The following is a 15,849-nucleotide window of genomic DNA, read 5'->3' on the forward strand; positions in this document are numbered from 1 at the left end:
CTAATGTTACAACTAATCAGGGATCCCTTTAAAGGGAACATGTGTAATTTTTTAGCATTTTGTTGTGTACTTGGAATCTGTAGAGGTGTAGAAAAGTTGTTCTTAGTTTTTCCCGGTTCTGCGTAGATATCTTTATATTCCGTTTGGGTCGTYATTTTTCACCCGTTCAGTTTTTTGTATTTTCTGTTATTTTCTGAACTATTAGATCTGGACTTACCAACTACAGTTTTGTTGTCTTCGGGGTTTGAAGTGCCTCGTTTGGATTTAAAGAGACAGCATCAAAGGAGCTGATCTGAGACGCACCTCTGAAAAGGGGTGAAAGAGGGGCTTGTGGAGTTACAATAAGGGGCAATTTATACTAAAGCATCGCAGCTCCACTTTATATAGACCCCAACTGAATGATTTAAATGTGAAAACGAAGGATTAAAAAGCATTCGTGTCCTTTTAAGTCAATTTTCAGCATAAACAACCACCAAGTGTTAGTTTCTGAGCGTGTTAGGAGATGACTCAGTTCCACAAACAAAAGCCTCAAGATGTGGTCAGAAAACAAAGTTTACATCTACAAGAAAAGACCGACATGTCATTTAATATTATTTTYTAACTTGGTCTTTATCTTACTACATAACTGAATTATTTCATGAAAGTTTCAGTCAAGTCTATGCAATGGTTCACAAGATATTTGACTAACAGGAAAACAAAATTTGTGTCGTAAGTTAATGRCAAAGTTTTAAACAAAAATYTTGGACAATCAGTTCYTGCTTGGAGTATGTGCTGACAATCAGTCTCAGCTAGCACAACACATTTAACATCAGTGTATGTAAACTTGGCTGAGTCATGCTACGTTTCTGTTTCCTAAGTTCAGTTGGCTGTGGCAGCCATTTTTAATTAGTTCATAAGACATAACAATTGCAGTGAAACATCTTTATTTTCCTTTTGCAGTTCTGAGTTGGTGAAAACTTTACATTTTTTTTGAAATCTTTGAAAGTAAAAGCCAGTTTTAGTAAATATCCTGAACAAGTGGGAGTAATAATTGTTTTCTCATCAGTTGTGACAGAATCTGTGACCTCCTCAACCAGACTGACGTCTCTCCCTCCAAGTGAGTCTGTTTTTCCTCTCAGTCACCTTCACTGTCTTCGGTTCAAACTCGGAGCAGAAGACAGAAACTTTAGCTGGTTCTTGAGGAAGTAGCTGGTGAGTAAGAGTGTCTCCCCTCTTTGTTTTGCCGTGTGTCTTCTCGTTGCCAGAGGGAACCGGCGGATCCAATCAGCGGATGATGTCCAGCGGTGCCGGAGGGCCGGGCTTGGAGAAGAATGTTTTAACGCAGAGCAGCGGTGGGACCTACTTCTCTTCATGTGAGAGCAACTTTCCGTTCCTGGCTTCAAAAGAACGAGGAAGTTTCAGGGTTTGGAGGATATTTTTACCCCAAACAGAAAGAAAGATTTTTGTTTTCGCTCATCAGAGACAGTTTGAGGAACGTCCAAGCAGCAGCAGCGGAGTCAGTATTTTTAAAGTCGAAACAGATGCTGAGACTACAGGATCACACACTTTAATGTTTCTGCTGCACAGTTAAACAGATTTTAACCTTTTATTTGCATAAGTGGGTAAAATGGAGCTAAATTCTTGCATTTTATAAGTGCAAGAAGCCTGACGTCTACACAAATATGTGAGAATTTGTACTCCTCCGGCTTTAACACTTAAAGCAGTCACATTATTGAGATCAGTTTCTCTTCTGTACATTTTTGGCACATATCTCATTCAGCTGTTTTTGTGTTAGTTTAAAGATGTATATGTCAAAATATCCAGCTATACATTTGGTGCTTCAGCAATTTCTATATTTTGAAAGTTTTAGCTTTTTCTGCCATTTTTCTTTTCATTAAAAATGAATAGAGCAGTCTTTAACATCCTGAAAACCTTTCAAAATGTTCATAAATACTATATTTACTTATGTACTTTTTACATTTCGTTCTAGTTCTGTTTTTTTAAACTTCTTTGTGCTAATTTTAGCTTCCTTCAGCTTCTGTTCTGCTGATTTTAGCTTTTTCCTGCTTTTCTCAGCTTATTTAGTTTTCATTAAATTATTTTCTGCATTTTTTCTGCTAATTTTAGCTTCTTTATGCTTCTTTCAGCTGCTTTTTGCCAATTTCATCTGTTTTCTGTGTCTTTTAGCTACTTTTATGTTGTTTGAGGTTTCCTCAGCTAAATTTACATTTTTGTGAGAATTTTACTTCCTAATTCAGCAAACACAAGCTACTTTTAGTCTTATTTAGCATTTTCAGCTACTTTTCTACTAATTTAATCAGTTTCGGGCTCAACTCAGTTCTTTCCAAGTTAATTTTAAAGATATTGAGCTCAGGTTTGGTGGGCTAGTAGCCAAGAGCGTTCCTCACCACATGCTGAAAGCCAATACAAGCTGTTCTTATTAAACCTCTATCTCTGTTGCAACTTTTTTCTGCTTTTTAAACAACGTTTTTGCTACAATTTACTATTTTCTGCTAATTTTAGCTACATTTCTGCTCACAATAATTATTATCTCCTGAGTGTTTCTTTAAAGTCCATCTTGCAATTTGTGAGGTATTTTGCTAACAGACAGGCAAAATTACTCTTTTTTTTTTTTTTAGGTGATGGCAAAATTTAAACCATAAATCTTGTGCAGTCTGTTGGTACAGATCTGTGAGGGGTCAGTCTCAGCACACCAAATTTTAGCTCAATATTTGGAAAATTGGATGAGTTCAAGTCATTCTTGTGGTTTTATTTAAGACTTCTCCCAGTGTGGGTGTACATCCAGTGGTTATTTACTTTATGGGATAGTTTGGTGACACACACACACACACACACACACACACACACACACACACACACACACACACACACACACACACACACACACATATGTGTGTGCGCCTCATCTATAGAGCCTTCCTGACAGATTCTTATTAAGTGAACTGAGTGTTTCTATGTATTTTCTATCCCTCCAGCCTCTGTCGGTGTGACCAGCAGCTACAGCTCCTCCTCGGGAATCTACCTCGGGGGAGACTCCTCYGGTGGAGGGGAGGGAGGAGGGAGCTACATAGATGGAGAGAGCTTTGGAAGAGGAGGAGGAGGAGGCGGGAGCAGCTATGTGGTGAGCTCTGTGTCAAAGGTCAGGTCCAGCTCGTCGGGCGGTGCCAGGAGAGCGCAGACTGCTGTCTCAGCAGGAGGCCTGTCGCCGGCCTTCAGGGAACGGAAGACCATATCCAGCCGCTCGGGGGGCTACGACGGTGAGGTGCTGGTGGTGGTGGTAAAGCACACAGCTGCTGGTGGTGGTGGTGGTGGTGGTGGTGGTGGGGGGGTCTGAAAAGGAAAAAGGATATCAAGGATATTGTTCATGGCTTTTCTTTAAAACTGTTGTGTTTCTTCAGGGAGTTCCAGCGCCAACTCCTCTCCAGAATTCACACGCAAAGATTATGGAAACTACTGTAAGGCAGCGTGAAKGCTGAGGAATACACAGCTTTACTCTACAGATGTGTTTTTGATYTTTCCTTTTGTTTTCAGGCTCCAGCACCTCAAGAGGGAGGAGTGAAAGTAGAGGTATTCAATACCCCACCAACTCCCCACAACATTATTTCTACTCCATCTTTTTTCCCCATTAAATCTGGTTTCTTTTGTCTGTTTTGGGTTGTGATTTTTATTTTTWTTWTTTTCCAGAGAGCGAGATCAGAGCCAGATTACAAAGTGCCTCCCCCTCTGCCGGAAGATGTAAGACCTCTGGAGTCAATGATCCTTCTGCTGTTATGCAATTCCTCATAAAAAAYGAGAGAAAGAAAGAGCTTTTTCTTCAAAGACACAGTTGGATTGAGAGAAATTTCTTCCACGGGATGTGCCTCTTTAGAATTATGTTGCTGTCAAATGATTTGGCTCCAAAGTCAGCACATGACAAATACACATTCCACTTTTTACATGCCATGAAGTCTCAACTAGAAACACATGTACAGTTAGGGTCTGGGGAGAAAAAAGTAGAAAAAAAAGAGTAGGGTGAGGTTTAAACAGTGGCTATTGTGAGTGTGTCTGTAAAAGACCACGTGCTGAAGCAGGAAATGTCCAGAACTGGATGGTAACTGTGGCACACATGAGTCACTCCTGCTGTTGAAACAAAACAGAGATACTCAGCTGCACAGATGTTCTCATTGCGCCCCCTGTTGGTTAAAGTCACTCTYTGCTGTTACTTAATCAACATTGTGCAACAAGTACACTATTGCACTGGGGTTGTGGGAAAAAATGTCCAAGTTAATTTTAAAAAGCATTTAGATGAGAAACAGACTCTGAGTTATTAAAGCTGAAAGAAGATGGATACTAGTGGAAATCTAAATCTAAAAGTGAAGAGCCAGAAATAGCAACATGGTAAATAAAAGTGCAAACACTAGCTAAAACAAAAATTTGCTAAACTATAGCTACAACCTAAAAGTGACAAAGCTGTAAAATTAGCATTATGTCTGCTAAAGGTAGTGAAATGCTGGAAACAAAATTTAGCAAAAGCCTAAAGCTTATAGTTAAAATAATAGTATAAAGCAATAGTTCAAACAAACAAATAAAAGGTAGCCAGAAGCTGAAAGTAGCAAAAGGCTATACTAAAAGCTAAACGTAATAAAATGCTGGAGACTAAAAACAGCAAAAATGACCTACAATTTAAAAGAAACTAAATGCTAATTAAAAAAGAGAAAAATAATCAAATAAATAAAATAAAATAAATCAAAAGACTAGCTAAATGTTGAGTATCAAAAGACTGGCTAGAAGCTGAAAGTAACAAAAGGCTAACTAAAAGCTAAAAGTGGCAAAAGTCGAGCTAAACTATCGATAAAATCTAAAATAAATAAAGCATATATGCTAAAACAGATTTCAAAACAGAGAACAACCTTATCACAACAGTGAAAATATTCATGAAAAATGTCAATATTTAGAAATGTATAAACGTTACTATAACTAAAAGTTAAATGACCCATCATAAGCTGAAGGTTTTGTAATTTAAAAATGTTTAAGTAGCACAAAGTAGCCTTTGCAGAAGTTGTTAGATTGCAACGAATGTACAGAAAAACACAATAGTGTAAATCCTGAATCAGCATTTGTACATTAAAATATTGTATCAGTGTGTTTTTATACTTTACAGCTTGTACTTTATGGATAACCACACTTTATACTGTAGTTTGAAGGAAAATATTTTACTTTTTCCATGGATTAAAATAAAAAGATCAGAAACTTTATTAACCTTCAACAACAGTCAGTAAGCAGGAAAGAAATAAATTTCAGTTATTCAGGTTTAAAATTCGTCTTTCTAAAGAATGCGTCACAGCCCTTGCATTTGCTGCAGGGTTTGCTAAGACCTTGTACACACAGTTGTCATTTTTAAACCGTGTTTGTGTGCCTGGTTTGGCAGGGGCAGAGCTGGAAGACGTGAAGAAGCTGCTGAAGGGCCGCTCCAGCAGCGTCAGCCCTACTCGCTCCTCCAGCGCCTCCATCACCCTGCCCGTCCCGAAAAAGTCCAGCGTGGAGACCAAGACCGTCTCAGTAGCCACTCAGTCAGGTATATTCTGTTACGAGGGAGACTCACATGCTGCACATTCGTAGACACTTTGTCTCCYTCCCACATGGTTTTTGTGCCACCTCAGATTCCCTTTAGCTGCACCGTCATCGCCGAGCGGCTTGTTCTTCAAAGTCAAGAGTGCACTTTTCAGATCTAAAAAAAGATGATTTCTTGAACTGTGGGGGNACCATTAGCTGTCCACAGAGCCAGAGCCTGAGCAAGTGCCAGGTATAAAAATATAGTGGTTGGGGAAATCCGTTGACCTCAGTTTAGAAAACAGCACATCTATTTTTTTAAGAGTTTAAGCAATGAATTTTTGTTCAGTGAAACTGGAAATTTGCTAAAATTATTTCTTCCAGGATGAAAATCTATTCTTAAACCCATGTACATCTCAAATTACACCTTAATAATGCTAAAAAACTATTTCGGAATTAGAGCTGGATGGGATTTTAAGGACTGTCTAACCTCAGGATAGAATGCCCTCAATATTTCACAAACAAACATGTTTCTAATAAACTTTACCAGAAGACGTGCATGTCCAAGGTGATTTTGATCAATTCTACCCATGTTACAGATTATTGTAGCCAGATGCTCTAGTTTGTAATTTGAGCATCTCGAAACATTTGTTTCACATCCGGTGTTCTGTTGACTTCTGCTTCCCTGTTTGGCTGTTCCCCCGGGGCTCTGCATGCACTGAAAAAGCAGCTCAACACAACACCTGCTGCCAGTGTCACTGCAAAAAGCTTTTCTAATCTGAGGGAATATATTTCACTAGRTCTACCAGAGGGCCACATAGCACTGCACACTTACCCAAACGTAATAAAGCTGTCATTTAAAAAGGCTTGTGTATTGTTTATTAGACCGACACACAGTGCAGTAAATTAACATATCTCATGCTCACGTGCATATATAACAGTTGTACCCTTGTTTATAATACATATGAAAACTAAAACCTTTGCAAACAAAGAATAAACACTTATTTAAGCAAGCTGAAGTTCACCAGCATAAGAAGCCTTGAGTCCAGACTCCTGTGTGGTTGTGGTTCTGGTAAAAAAGTTGCTGTTGTTTATGTACTGCTACTTCAGTTTACCTCCTATATTTAGCTTTGTGCAACGTGTGACTTAAATTAAACTCTTTCATGCCATACAGCATCTCTAAGCTGACTAAAAGCCTTGAAATTATGTGAACAGATAGTTTACTTCAATTTTATGTCCAATTTTCTTTATTTCGTTTTTAGTTGTAGCTAAAAGTCTCACTGGCAGAGAAAACAGGAGCACAAAGTTGCATCTGCCACGCCCTCTAGTGGCAAATTTTGTCACTACAACCAATTCAGTGCCACTGAGACACTTTCATACATATTTCTAATTTTCAAAAAATGATGTATGAGCTGCTTTGAGTGCTTTTTTAAAAAGTTTAAAGTGTAAAAAAAAGTTTTTTGGTGGTTGGGCCTCGTTGGTGGGCTGAGTGGAAGTCTGCAGCCAGTTGCCCATCCCTGGTTTGGCTATAACTGAAATGACAAATATTCATATTTTTGAAAACTTTTTTTGAAAGGAACTTTTTGACCCTTCTGCCGCRCTTGGGTCAAAATGATCCACAGGACCTGGTGAGTCATTTTGACCCAAGGACAGTTAGAAATGTTTGTGCACTGATGTGATGATACATTTAGGCAAAGTACTGTACATTTTATAAAAAGCGAGTATAAATTTCCTGAAAGACAATTTTCTGGAATTTAGCAAAACTGCACAGCAACGTTTACATCACAAATAAAAGAAAAGTAAAAGGGAACATGCTCCCATTCATAATTTTTGTGTTTTTTTTATGTCCAACAGTGTCGTCTTCATTTGGCTCCGGTTTGAGAACGGCTGGGTTTGACACCATTGATGTAGCTGGCCTCTATGATACTGGGATGACATCTCGGCAGCGGGATACTGGAGTCCAAACGGGCCGTTATGATGTCACGGTCAAATCAAGCCATTATGATACTGGCACCAAATCGAGCCAGTATGATGTTAGCCTGGGTTCAGGCCAATATGATGTTGGTTTGAAGTCAGCACAATATGATATGAGTCTGAAATCAGGCCAATATGATACTGGTTTGAGGTCAGGTCAGTACGACAGTGTGAGGTCAGGTCAGTACGACAGTGTGAGGTCAGGTCAGTACGACAGTGTGAGGTCAGGTCAGTACGACACGCTGGACGCCCCATTTCCCACTTTCTCCTGGTCCACCACAACACTACCATCCTCCTCCGCCGCTCCAGTTGTCYCTGGCAACACCAGCAGCAGCTACACCTACCAGGTCAGCCAGACCGGCACCAACAACATGCCAGGGGGGTCCCCACCACTCAGCCCTGTCTCACCCCCATCCCTGTCAGGTACCTTATTTCTGCTGATCTCTTAAAGAGAGTYTTGTCCACATACCTGAAAATGAAACATTTTTCACTAACCCAGTCAGTGAAAAAAATACATAAATATTTGGGACGTTGTGAAAAATGTAAATAAAATCAACTTTGCAATGTTTTGAAAATCTCATAAACCCACATTTTATTCTCAAGGGAACGTAGTAAATATCAAATGTTGAAATCAAGAAACAGACTAACAATTTTAAATTTAAAGACAGCAACACATAAAAGTTGGGACGGGGCATCAAGGCTGTAAAAATAAGGGAACCAACAAGAAACACCTGGAGGAGATTTTTTTTWAAATCAATAATTAGGTTAAATAGAAACAGGTCAGTAAGAAGACTGAGTGTAAAAAGAACATTTTAGGGAGGCTGGATTTATTAGAAGTAAAAATGGGCAGAGGTTCACCAGTCTATGAAAAAAAAAACTGCCTAAAATTAGTGGAATAATTTCAGAATAATCTGGAGAATATTCTGATATCAAAATACAAGAACGAAAGCCATTAACCATCTCACAGTTAAAAAAATGGTTACTTCTGCACAAAGTGTCTGAGCTTCGACAGCTTGCTGTATGAACACTGAGTTGCACCGTTGGAACTGAACAAATTCAACCAGTAAATTTACACCATTATACAGACCCAAGGAATTTTGTGTTAACTGATTTGTGTTAAACTTTTCTTTAACATCATAGATAACATTTTTCATAAATATTTTTAAGCTGTAAGTCTGCTTTTTGAGCTTGTTGAACGTGCACTGTTGCATTTTCACAGAAACCTCAGTGTTTATCTTGGTTGACCTGCTGTGACTCAGATCTCATACTAGTTGAAAACATTTGGTGCATAATGAAACAAAAAATCAGCAAGAAGTCCCAGGACTGCTGAGTAGTACATCAGACAGCTACACAGAGGCAAACATGACTCCTTTCTCCTTTTTTTAGAGATTTGTTTCGGCAGTCAAATACGAAGTTGACTTTTTTTTTCTAAAAACTGCACAAACTATTTCATTGAAAGAAAACATTTAAAAGGTTTAGTGTAATCCATCACAAATACAATATGGGTTTATGAGATGTGAGAAAATTCATTTTTATTAACACTTTACACAAGGTCCCAACTTAGTTGGAAGCGAGYTTGTGAATTGATCAAATGGGCCAAATCCTGTGAAACCAAATCAGTTTCCTCGTGTCTTTTTACAGTTTATGGCTTTCAAAATAATCTGGCACCCACCTCCAGCGGTGTTCTTACCACCAGTGGCGCCAATGTCTCTGCAAATGCCGGAGGTACTGCGCCGCGTCTACACATTCTCACATATTTTTCATGCTAAAAATGATCAAAAATGCAGCTCTTTTATTGATGAGTGTGTGTTTGTATTGACAGGATATGGTGTTCAGAAGAACGTGTCAAACGGCGGAGGTGTCATCAGCTCTGGGGCCTCTACAGGTTAGCCTGAAAAAGTGAAAAGTTGCCGTCAGGCGACAGTTTTAAACATCACATCCCTCCTGACCGAGTCTCCTGTCGTCAGCTACAAGATTCCAAACTGACGATGCCTACAGGAGGGACTATAAGTACGTGGCTTCTGAGAAGGAGAACGTTCCTGCCAGGAGAGATGGAGAGATGCTCATTTTGGCCAAAGACAGTGGGAAGCAGTTCACCACCACCACCACCGGCAGCAGCGGCGTTCATGTTGGAGGAGGTGAGTGATGAACGCACTGACCCCTTCTGGAGAAACAGGGATGATGACGCAAAAACTATTACGCTATTTCTAATTGTTGCTTTTTATAAACCATCTGCTGCTCAGGAAGAAAAATAAATATAATTTGAAAAGAAATCTATCTGTTGTGGGTTTGTGTGTCATGCTGTGTACTTTGCAGGTTCGCTGTCAGGAGATTCCATCAAGAAGGAGAAACTTATTTCCAGCTACGTTGACACGGCCCCACTGAAAGCAGACACGGGGAACTCTTACTGTGAGCACTGATAATGTAAAGCTTAGTTTTGTGATAAACTTCGGAAATGATTTTAAACATAAACAGGCGACACTGTCCTGTTTCTCCATCAGACGGATCGTCTGGAGTTTTAATGAAAGACAAAGCAACGTATGCAGGTAATTTTTCAGCTCATTACTCCTGAGAGGAGCGTTCGTTTGGTGAGGGGTGTTTGAATTACCAAAATAAATTGTTTTTGTGGGTATTTTTTCCCTTTGAAGAAAAAAAAACTATCAAATCTTGATTAGCATTTTCATTGTTTTGTTCCATTATACAAGACATTTTTCAAAGAAGTAACAAATTCAAATCAAAAACTATCTTAGCACAAAAACTAAGAACATTTGAAGTTTATTTCTTTGTTGTAACAATGCTTCTTGGCAATAAAGCTTATACAGTTAGAAAGGATGTTAAATGCCCTTTTAAATTGTGCCACATTTGTAAGGAACATGCATTTGTGGGATGAGCAGTAGAGCTGAGTGTGTGGGTTGTGCACGTGAAAAACTTGCCAAATCTTCCCTGCCATTGGCAAACATCTTGTTCTGCTGTTGTTATTTAAAACTTGATTTGAGCTTCTGGTTCCCCCAGGTTCTTCCAATCAGCTGCTCTGAATAAGATTTATTACCAAGAAGTTTTTGTACAATAAAGAAATAATCAACCAAACATAAACTTCCTTACTTTTTGTGCTATATTTATCTAAAGTTTGATTCATTTTATAATAAACCCAGATTTAAACCAAATTACATACAAGACTTTTTAAATAGAATGTGAATATTTGACTTATAAAACCTATAAACTGATTATCCAAATAACACGGCGTGAACACTAAGAGTGAGACTTTAACTCTGTCCTCAGAGATCCGCAGAGACAGCGGCGTCTTCGGAGGCGGAGGCTTCTGCTGCTGCTCCGACGCGTGCTGCTCCTGGTGGAAGTGGCTGCTGGGCTTGCTCCTCCTCGGCCTCCTCCTGCTGGGACTCTTGTTTGGCCTCATCGCACTGGGTAACACTGACTTAGAGCAATAGTAGACAAAAGGAAAAATAAATATTTCCCTGAACATGATACCTCAGCAGGCCTGAGGATCTGGAGCTGGTGTCTGGGAGGGAGTTGTTTTTGTACAAATAAAACACTTTTCAGTTTTTACAAGCTGCTGAGCCTTATTTCACAGGGCCGTGAGGCAGCACGTGCCGTGGAAATGTGACCTCTGCAGGCTCTCGCCCTCCCATAAAGTCTGGCACCTGTAAACTTTGGAAATAGTTGCCTGATAACTGCATTTGTTCACCCTGCAGCAGGACTATTGTAATGCACATTTCTCCTGGTAAACTGTGCTAAAGCCAGTCTGTAGGAAATTTTATGGCGTTTATTGTTACTTGCATGTAACCCTGTATAAAATGCATGAAAAACAGTTACCAACACACAACGACACGCACAAACACACCACTTCCTCCATAAGCAACATTCATCCAATGTTTTACAATCTGTTGAGCAAGACAGCTAACAGTGAAGTGAAACATGTTTGCTGTGTGTGATGAAATATTTCACAATTAACGGTTTTTCTATGAAAGTACTACATCGGCAATAACTTTTCTCGTATTTTTGAAATTTCAGAGCACAAAGCGTAACAAAGTGTAGAGCGTGCTGAGAGTACCAGAAACAACAATCCTTGTCAGAGCCATGAAATATACACTTCCCAGAGCACCATAAATTCTATTCTTATTGTGAAAAACCTTTTAAGTGTGCCTTAAGAGCGCTGAAAGAAATTGATTTATGTAGAGAAAAAAAAAACAGATTTGCAGTTGTCCATTAATATCAAAGCATTGTAGCATTAGTTATGTGTGTATTAAAAAATAATTGCAAACAGAAACTAAAAGTATTTTCTTAAATGTTGTCAGTATCTGACATGTAGGCTGTGCCTGAAGTGGCAGACTATGGTTTAAATTAAAAATCAGGGATCACACAGACTGTTCGGCACCAATGTGATTATGCTTCCATGTTTTTTGTTGACTTTCTCAGCGTTGTGTTTGAGAAAATACCGTAGATTTGTCTTTAGATGCATATCATGCAAAATCCACTTGTTTTAGCTCTTAAATACATTTTGTTGTGAGTGCAGAAAGTCTCCCAGTGCTGCGTAGATATATTTATATACTGTTTAGATCATAAGTTTTAACACATTCAGTTTTCTCTATTTTTTTTTACATTTTTGAATAGTAAAATCACAATATTTGCTGCAGAGCGGCTAAAAAAGGCTCATGGACTTCCAGCTAACCAGTTGCACATATCCGCATTTTTCCTATTTGTTATCTTTATTTGCATCTTTGAATTAATTTATAAATAAAAAGTTTCTGCGCTGCTATATAGTCATAAATCCCTCTATCAAACTAGAATGGACCACACTGGAAGCTGGAGGGGGGGCGGAGTTTGATGTGCCTAATTTGCATTTAAAGAGACAGTACCAAAATGAGTTGCTCTCAGACACAACTCAGAACGGGGTGAAAGAGGGGCCTGCGTAGCCATAAAAACAAGGAGTGCCCACCAAAGCATAGCTCCACTTCATATGCTGTAGACCCAAATGAATGATTTAAATGTGAAAAGGAAGAATTTAAAAGTATGATATGACTCCTTTAATGTTCGCAATATGTAACAGTTGTTATCTACTAAACAGTAGAGACTTCTTTGGTTTCAGCCTTTGTCCTCTGTCTGTTAGTGATGTAACAATTAATCAAGAATAAATTAATAATCGGTTAAAACTGATTAAAATGTAATTCGATTCATAAAACTGAAAGAATCAGTTTCGTTGTTATTGTTGTCTTTAAGACAAATTCAGTTTTATACTTGATAACTTTTGGTCACTAAAGGATTTGTGATGACATTTTTATTTATTTTGAAGTTATATTCAAGACAACAGACATTTTGATACAAGGACAAAAATGCTAACGCTAAAAAGAAAGAAACATATTTGGTTGGAAAATGGCTATAGTTCATTTTGTCAAAAAATTTAAAAATATAATCGTAATCATGAATTTAAAATCAATAATGAAATCGACGCGGGGCTCCCTATTTAATATTGTTGTTGTTTTTTCCCAGCTGAGGATGTGAGGAAGCTGAAGAGCCGAGTGGCGACATTGGAATCCGAGGCCTCGGTTGCTGCTGCTCGCACTAGTCGACTGTCAGGTTTCACCAATGACATCAACTCCCACGTAAGCGGCGGCAGTGGCGGCGTTGGCGGTGGCGGAGGTACCGGTACTGACACGGTCTTCATGGGAGGCGGAGGCTCGGATTCCAAAACAAAAATTGACATCACTCTTGTTGGCGGCGGCACCACCGGTGGCAACGACATTGACAGGGGCACTTTAGTCATCGGTGGGGTTGCAGGAGCCGGAGCCGGAACCGGTGGCGGTGCCGGCAGTGCTGGTGCCGGTGCTAACGCTGGTGCTGGTGCCAATGCTGGTGCTGGTGTTAGTACTGGTGCTGCTGCTGCTGGTGGTGGTGGTACCAGTTTGAGTGGCAGTGCTGGTGGCGCCAGTTCAAGCAGTAGTGCTGTTGGTACCGGTACCAGTATCGGTGGTGGCACCAGCCTCGGTACCAGAGTGAGTGGAAGATACATCGATGATGCTGTTCTTCTGATGGCCATAAAGCAAATGTTGCGATCTGAGGTGCAGTCCCAGGAATTCAGAGGTACTGCATGAACACACACACACACACACACACACACACACACACACACACACACACACACACACACACACACACACACACACACACACACACACACACACTTACTAAGTTCATGTTCACTGAAATCATTATTTTCTCTCTCAGCTGTTCTTGCAACCTCAGTTCAGGCAGAGAGAGGATTGCCTGGACCTAAAGGTGATGCCCAAGTTTTGTTTTATAAAAATCTAAACCTATCATTTGTCAAGTTTTAAATTGTTCTTCTAATTTGCTGACTCACTTTTACCAGATTTCAATTTTTCCTCATTAGAATACTGCTTATTAGACTTATAATAAAAACTTCTTGTTTTTTGTTCAGGTGATTCTGGTTTTCCTGGAAATCCAGGTGAGTAGTCACTTTCCACCAGCTGAGCTTATATGTTGTCTCCTGTCACTGTTAAATAACCTCATTTTTCTGACTGTGACCTTAGGTGTACCAGGTCCAATGGGACATCCTGGCCCTGAGGGTCCAAAAGGACAGAAAGGAAGCCAAGGTACAGCGAGTGTTTCTGTTCAGACTGAGATGTGACATTTCAGTTAACTCAGAGTAACTGAAGGTCTGTCAACTAAAGGTGAACACGGACAGGAGGGGGCAACGGGTGTCAGGGGTCGTGAGGGTCCACCTGGGCCCAGAGGCGATCCGGGACCTCCAGGTTTTGGACTGAAAGGTACACATATATAATGAGAGGCTTTTAACAGTGAGATAAAACATCTGTCCTGATGCAGAATCAGTGCAACGCTCCAGGGTTTCATGAGTTTGGTTTCTGCAGGTGCTCGCGGAGATCCTGGACCTTCTGGACCTGTGGGACTTGCTGGGGAGCCTGGACAAAAAGGTGAGATCAGTACATTTAAATTAGAGCTTGGGAAAAAAACGGGCAGAATTAAAGACCAAGCATTTGAGGCTAAATGCAGATCGCCCGCCAGTTTGCCAAGGTTGATTGAATTTAGAAATTTATCAGTTTTAGTTAAAAATAAAAATCAGGTACCTTCATTCAAAATATCGACTCTACGTCTCTCCTAATGCCCCAGGTGTGGCTATTTATGTGTTTTTAAGGTTTGTCAGGCTGTGGTGGCCATTTTGGATTTTATTGACTCCAAAAAGTTGTCAGCTCTAGGCATATACCCAGTCACTTTGGCCTGTGATTTACAACAAAATCCTCCCCACTGTTTTTGAGATATGGTGGGAAAAGACGCACACACAGACAGATGCACGGAGGCGGTTACAGTATTGGTGGGCAATAATAAAGAAAACCAACAAATTGAATTTGATAATTTATCATTTCATGATGTTAAACTAAAGAGAAACACCAGGGGGCAGTGTGGTGTTAATTTCAGTCTGTGAGTACACCTTTGTGTCTGAGCAAGAAGCAAACAATTTGATTGTTTTTCCTTGACCAACAAATGAACATTATTTATTTATACCAGTACTTGTTTTATATTTTACTATTCTTTTGTGGCATCTTTTCTTGACATGCCAACCTCAAAAATGTTTAAGAGTTTTAAAAGTTTAAAAGTCTCTTTAACTCAGATCCTTTTGATTTATTTTTAGGCGCTCAGGGAGTTCCTGGATCAGCCGGACCACCAGGTCAGTTTCTTTTCTTCACGTGAAAAATTTCTATTTTCAGATTCTGCACCACGAGCTGAAAACATGAACAGTATTGGTTTTGTTACAGGTCAGCCAGGTCCTCAGGGTTTCCGTGGCGAGTCTGGGCTACCTGGGGCTAAAGGTGGGTTAGGCACGAACTATAACTTCATTACAGAAAAATAAAAAAAAGTTATTTTTGTTGGATTTTAAGAGTAACTCTTGTCTCTCTGCAGGGGACAGGGGTCTTGCTGGATTTCAAGGACTCAAAGGTTTGTTGTAGCTCCATCCAATGACAGGACCTGTGGACTCAGTGACCATTTTAACCAGTTTAACCTTTAATGGTTGTAGGTGACGTTGGTTTACCAGGTCAGCCAGGTATACCAGGAGAGAAAGGCGCCAAAGGAGCTATGGGTGAGTCATGAGATTTATTCTAAATGCTGTGAACATTAGTTTCTTACTGACAGAATACAGTGGTTTGCAAAAGTATTCATACCCCTTGAACTTTTCCATATTTTGTCACATTACAACCACAAACATAAATATATTTCACTGGAATTTAATGTATAGGCCGCAGTTCGATGATCGATTTTGTCATCGTTTCATCGGATCTGCGACCGTATGTCTTGGAC

General features: G+C 39.7%; 1 protein-coding gene across 1 annotated transcript in view; it reads left to right on the forward strand.

Annotated features, from left to right (window-relative positions):
* The window catches only part of LOC106536151 (collagen alpha-1(XVII) chain), a 35,832-nt gene that overhangs the window by 6,318 nt on the left and 13,665 nt on the right, over positions 1-15,849 (forward strand). Inside the window, exons 4-27 of the mRNA XM_014033350.1 lie at positions 1,046-1,096; positions 1,245-1,352; positions 2,976-3,257; positions 3,399-3,455; positions 3,532-3,567; positions 3,685-3,735; positions 5,408-5,554; positions 7,384-7,926; positions 9,145-9,228; positions 9,326-9,388; positions 9,471-9,641; positions 9,820-9,912; positions 10,005-10,049; positions 10,783-10,926; positions 13,009-13,599; positions 13,744-13,794; positions 13,955-13,981; positions 14,067-14,129; positions 14,208-14,303; positions 14,406-14,468; positions 15,185-15,220; positions 15,309-15,362; positions 15,454-15,489; positions 15,569-15,631. Of these exons, the coding sequence (XP_013888804.1) occupies positions 1,046-1,096; positions 1,245-1,352; positions 2,976-3,257; positions 3,399-3,455; positions 3,532-3,567; positions 3,685-3,735; positions 5,408-5,554; positions 7,384-7,926; positions 9,145-9,228; positions 9,326-9,388; positions 9,471-9,641; positions 9,820-9,912; positions 10,005-10,049; positions 10,783-10,926; positions 13,009-13,599; positions 13,744-13,794; positions 13,955-13,981; positions 14,067-14,129; positions 14,208-14,303; positions 14,406-14,468; positions 15,185-15,220; positions 15,309-15,362; positions 15,454-15,489; positions 15,569-15,631 (2,955 nt within the window). The remainder of the gene's footprint in view (positions 1-1,045; positions 1,097-1,244; positions 1,353-2,975; positions 3,258-3,398; positions 3,456-3,531; positions 3,568-3,684; positions 3,736-5,407; positions 5,555-7,383; positions 7,927-9,144; positions 9,229-9,325; positions 9,389-9,470; positions 9,642-9,819; positions 9,913-10,004; positions 10,050-10,782; positions 10,927-13,008; positions 13,600-13,743; positions 13,795-13,954; positions 13,982-14,066; positions 14,130-14,207; positions 14,304-14,405; positions 14,469-15,184; positions 15,221-15,308; positions 15,363-15,453; positions 15,490-15,568; positions 15,632-15,849) is intronic.

This window comes from Austrofundulus limnaeus, unplaced genomic scaffold (assembly GCF_001266775.1).
Source record: "Austrofundulus limnaeus strain Quisiro unplaced genomic scaffold, Austrofundulus_limnaeus-1.0 Scaffold1704, whole genome shotgun sequence".
Lineage (NCBI taxonomy): Eukaryota > Metazoa > Chordata > Actinopteri > Cyprinodontiformes > Rivulidae > Austrofundulus > Austrofundulus limnaeus.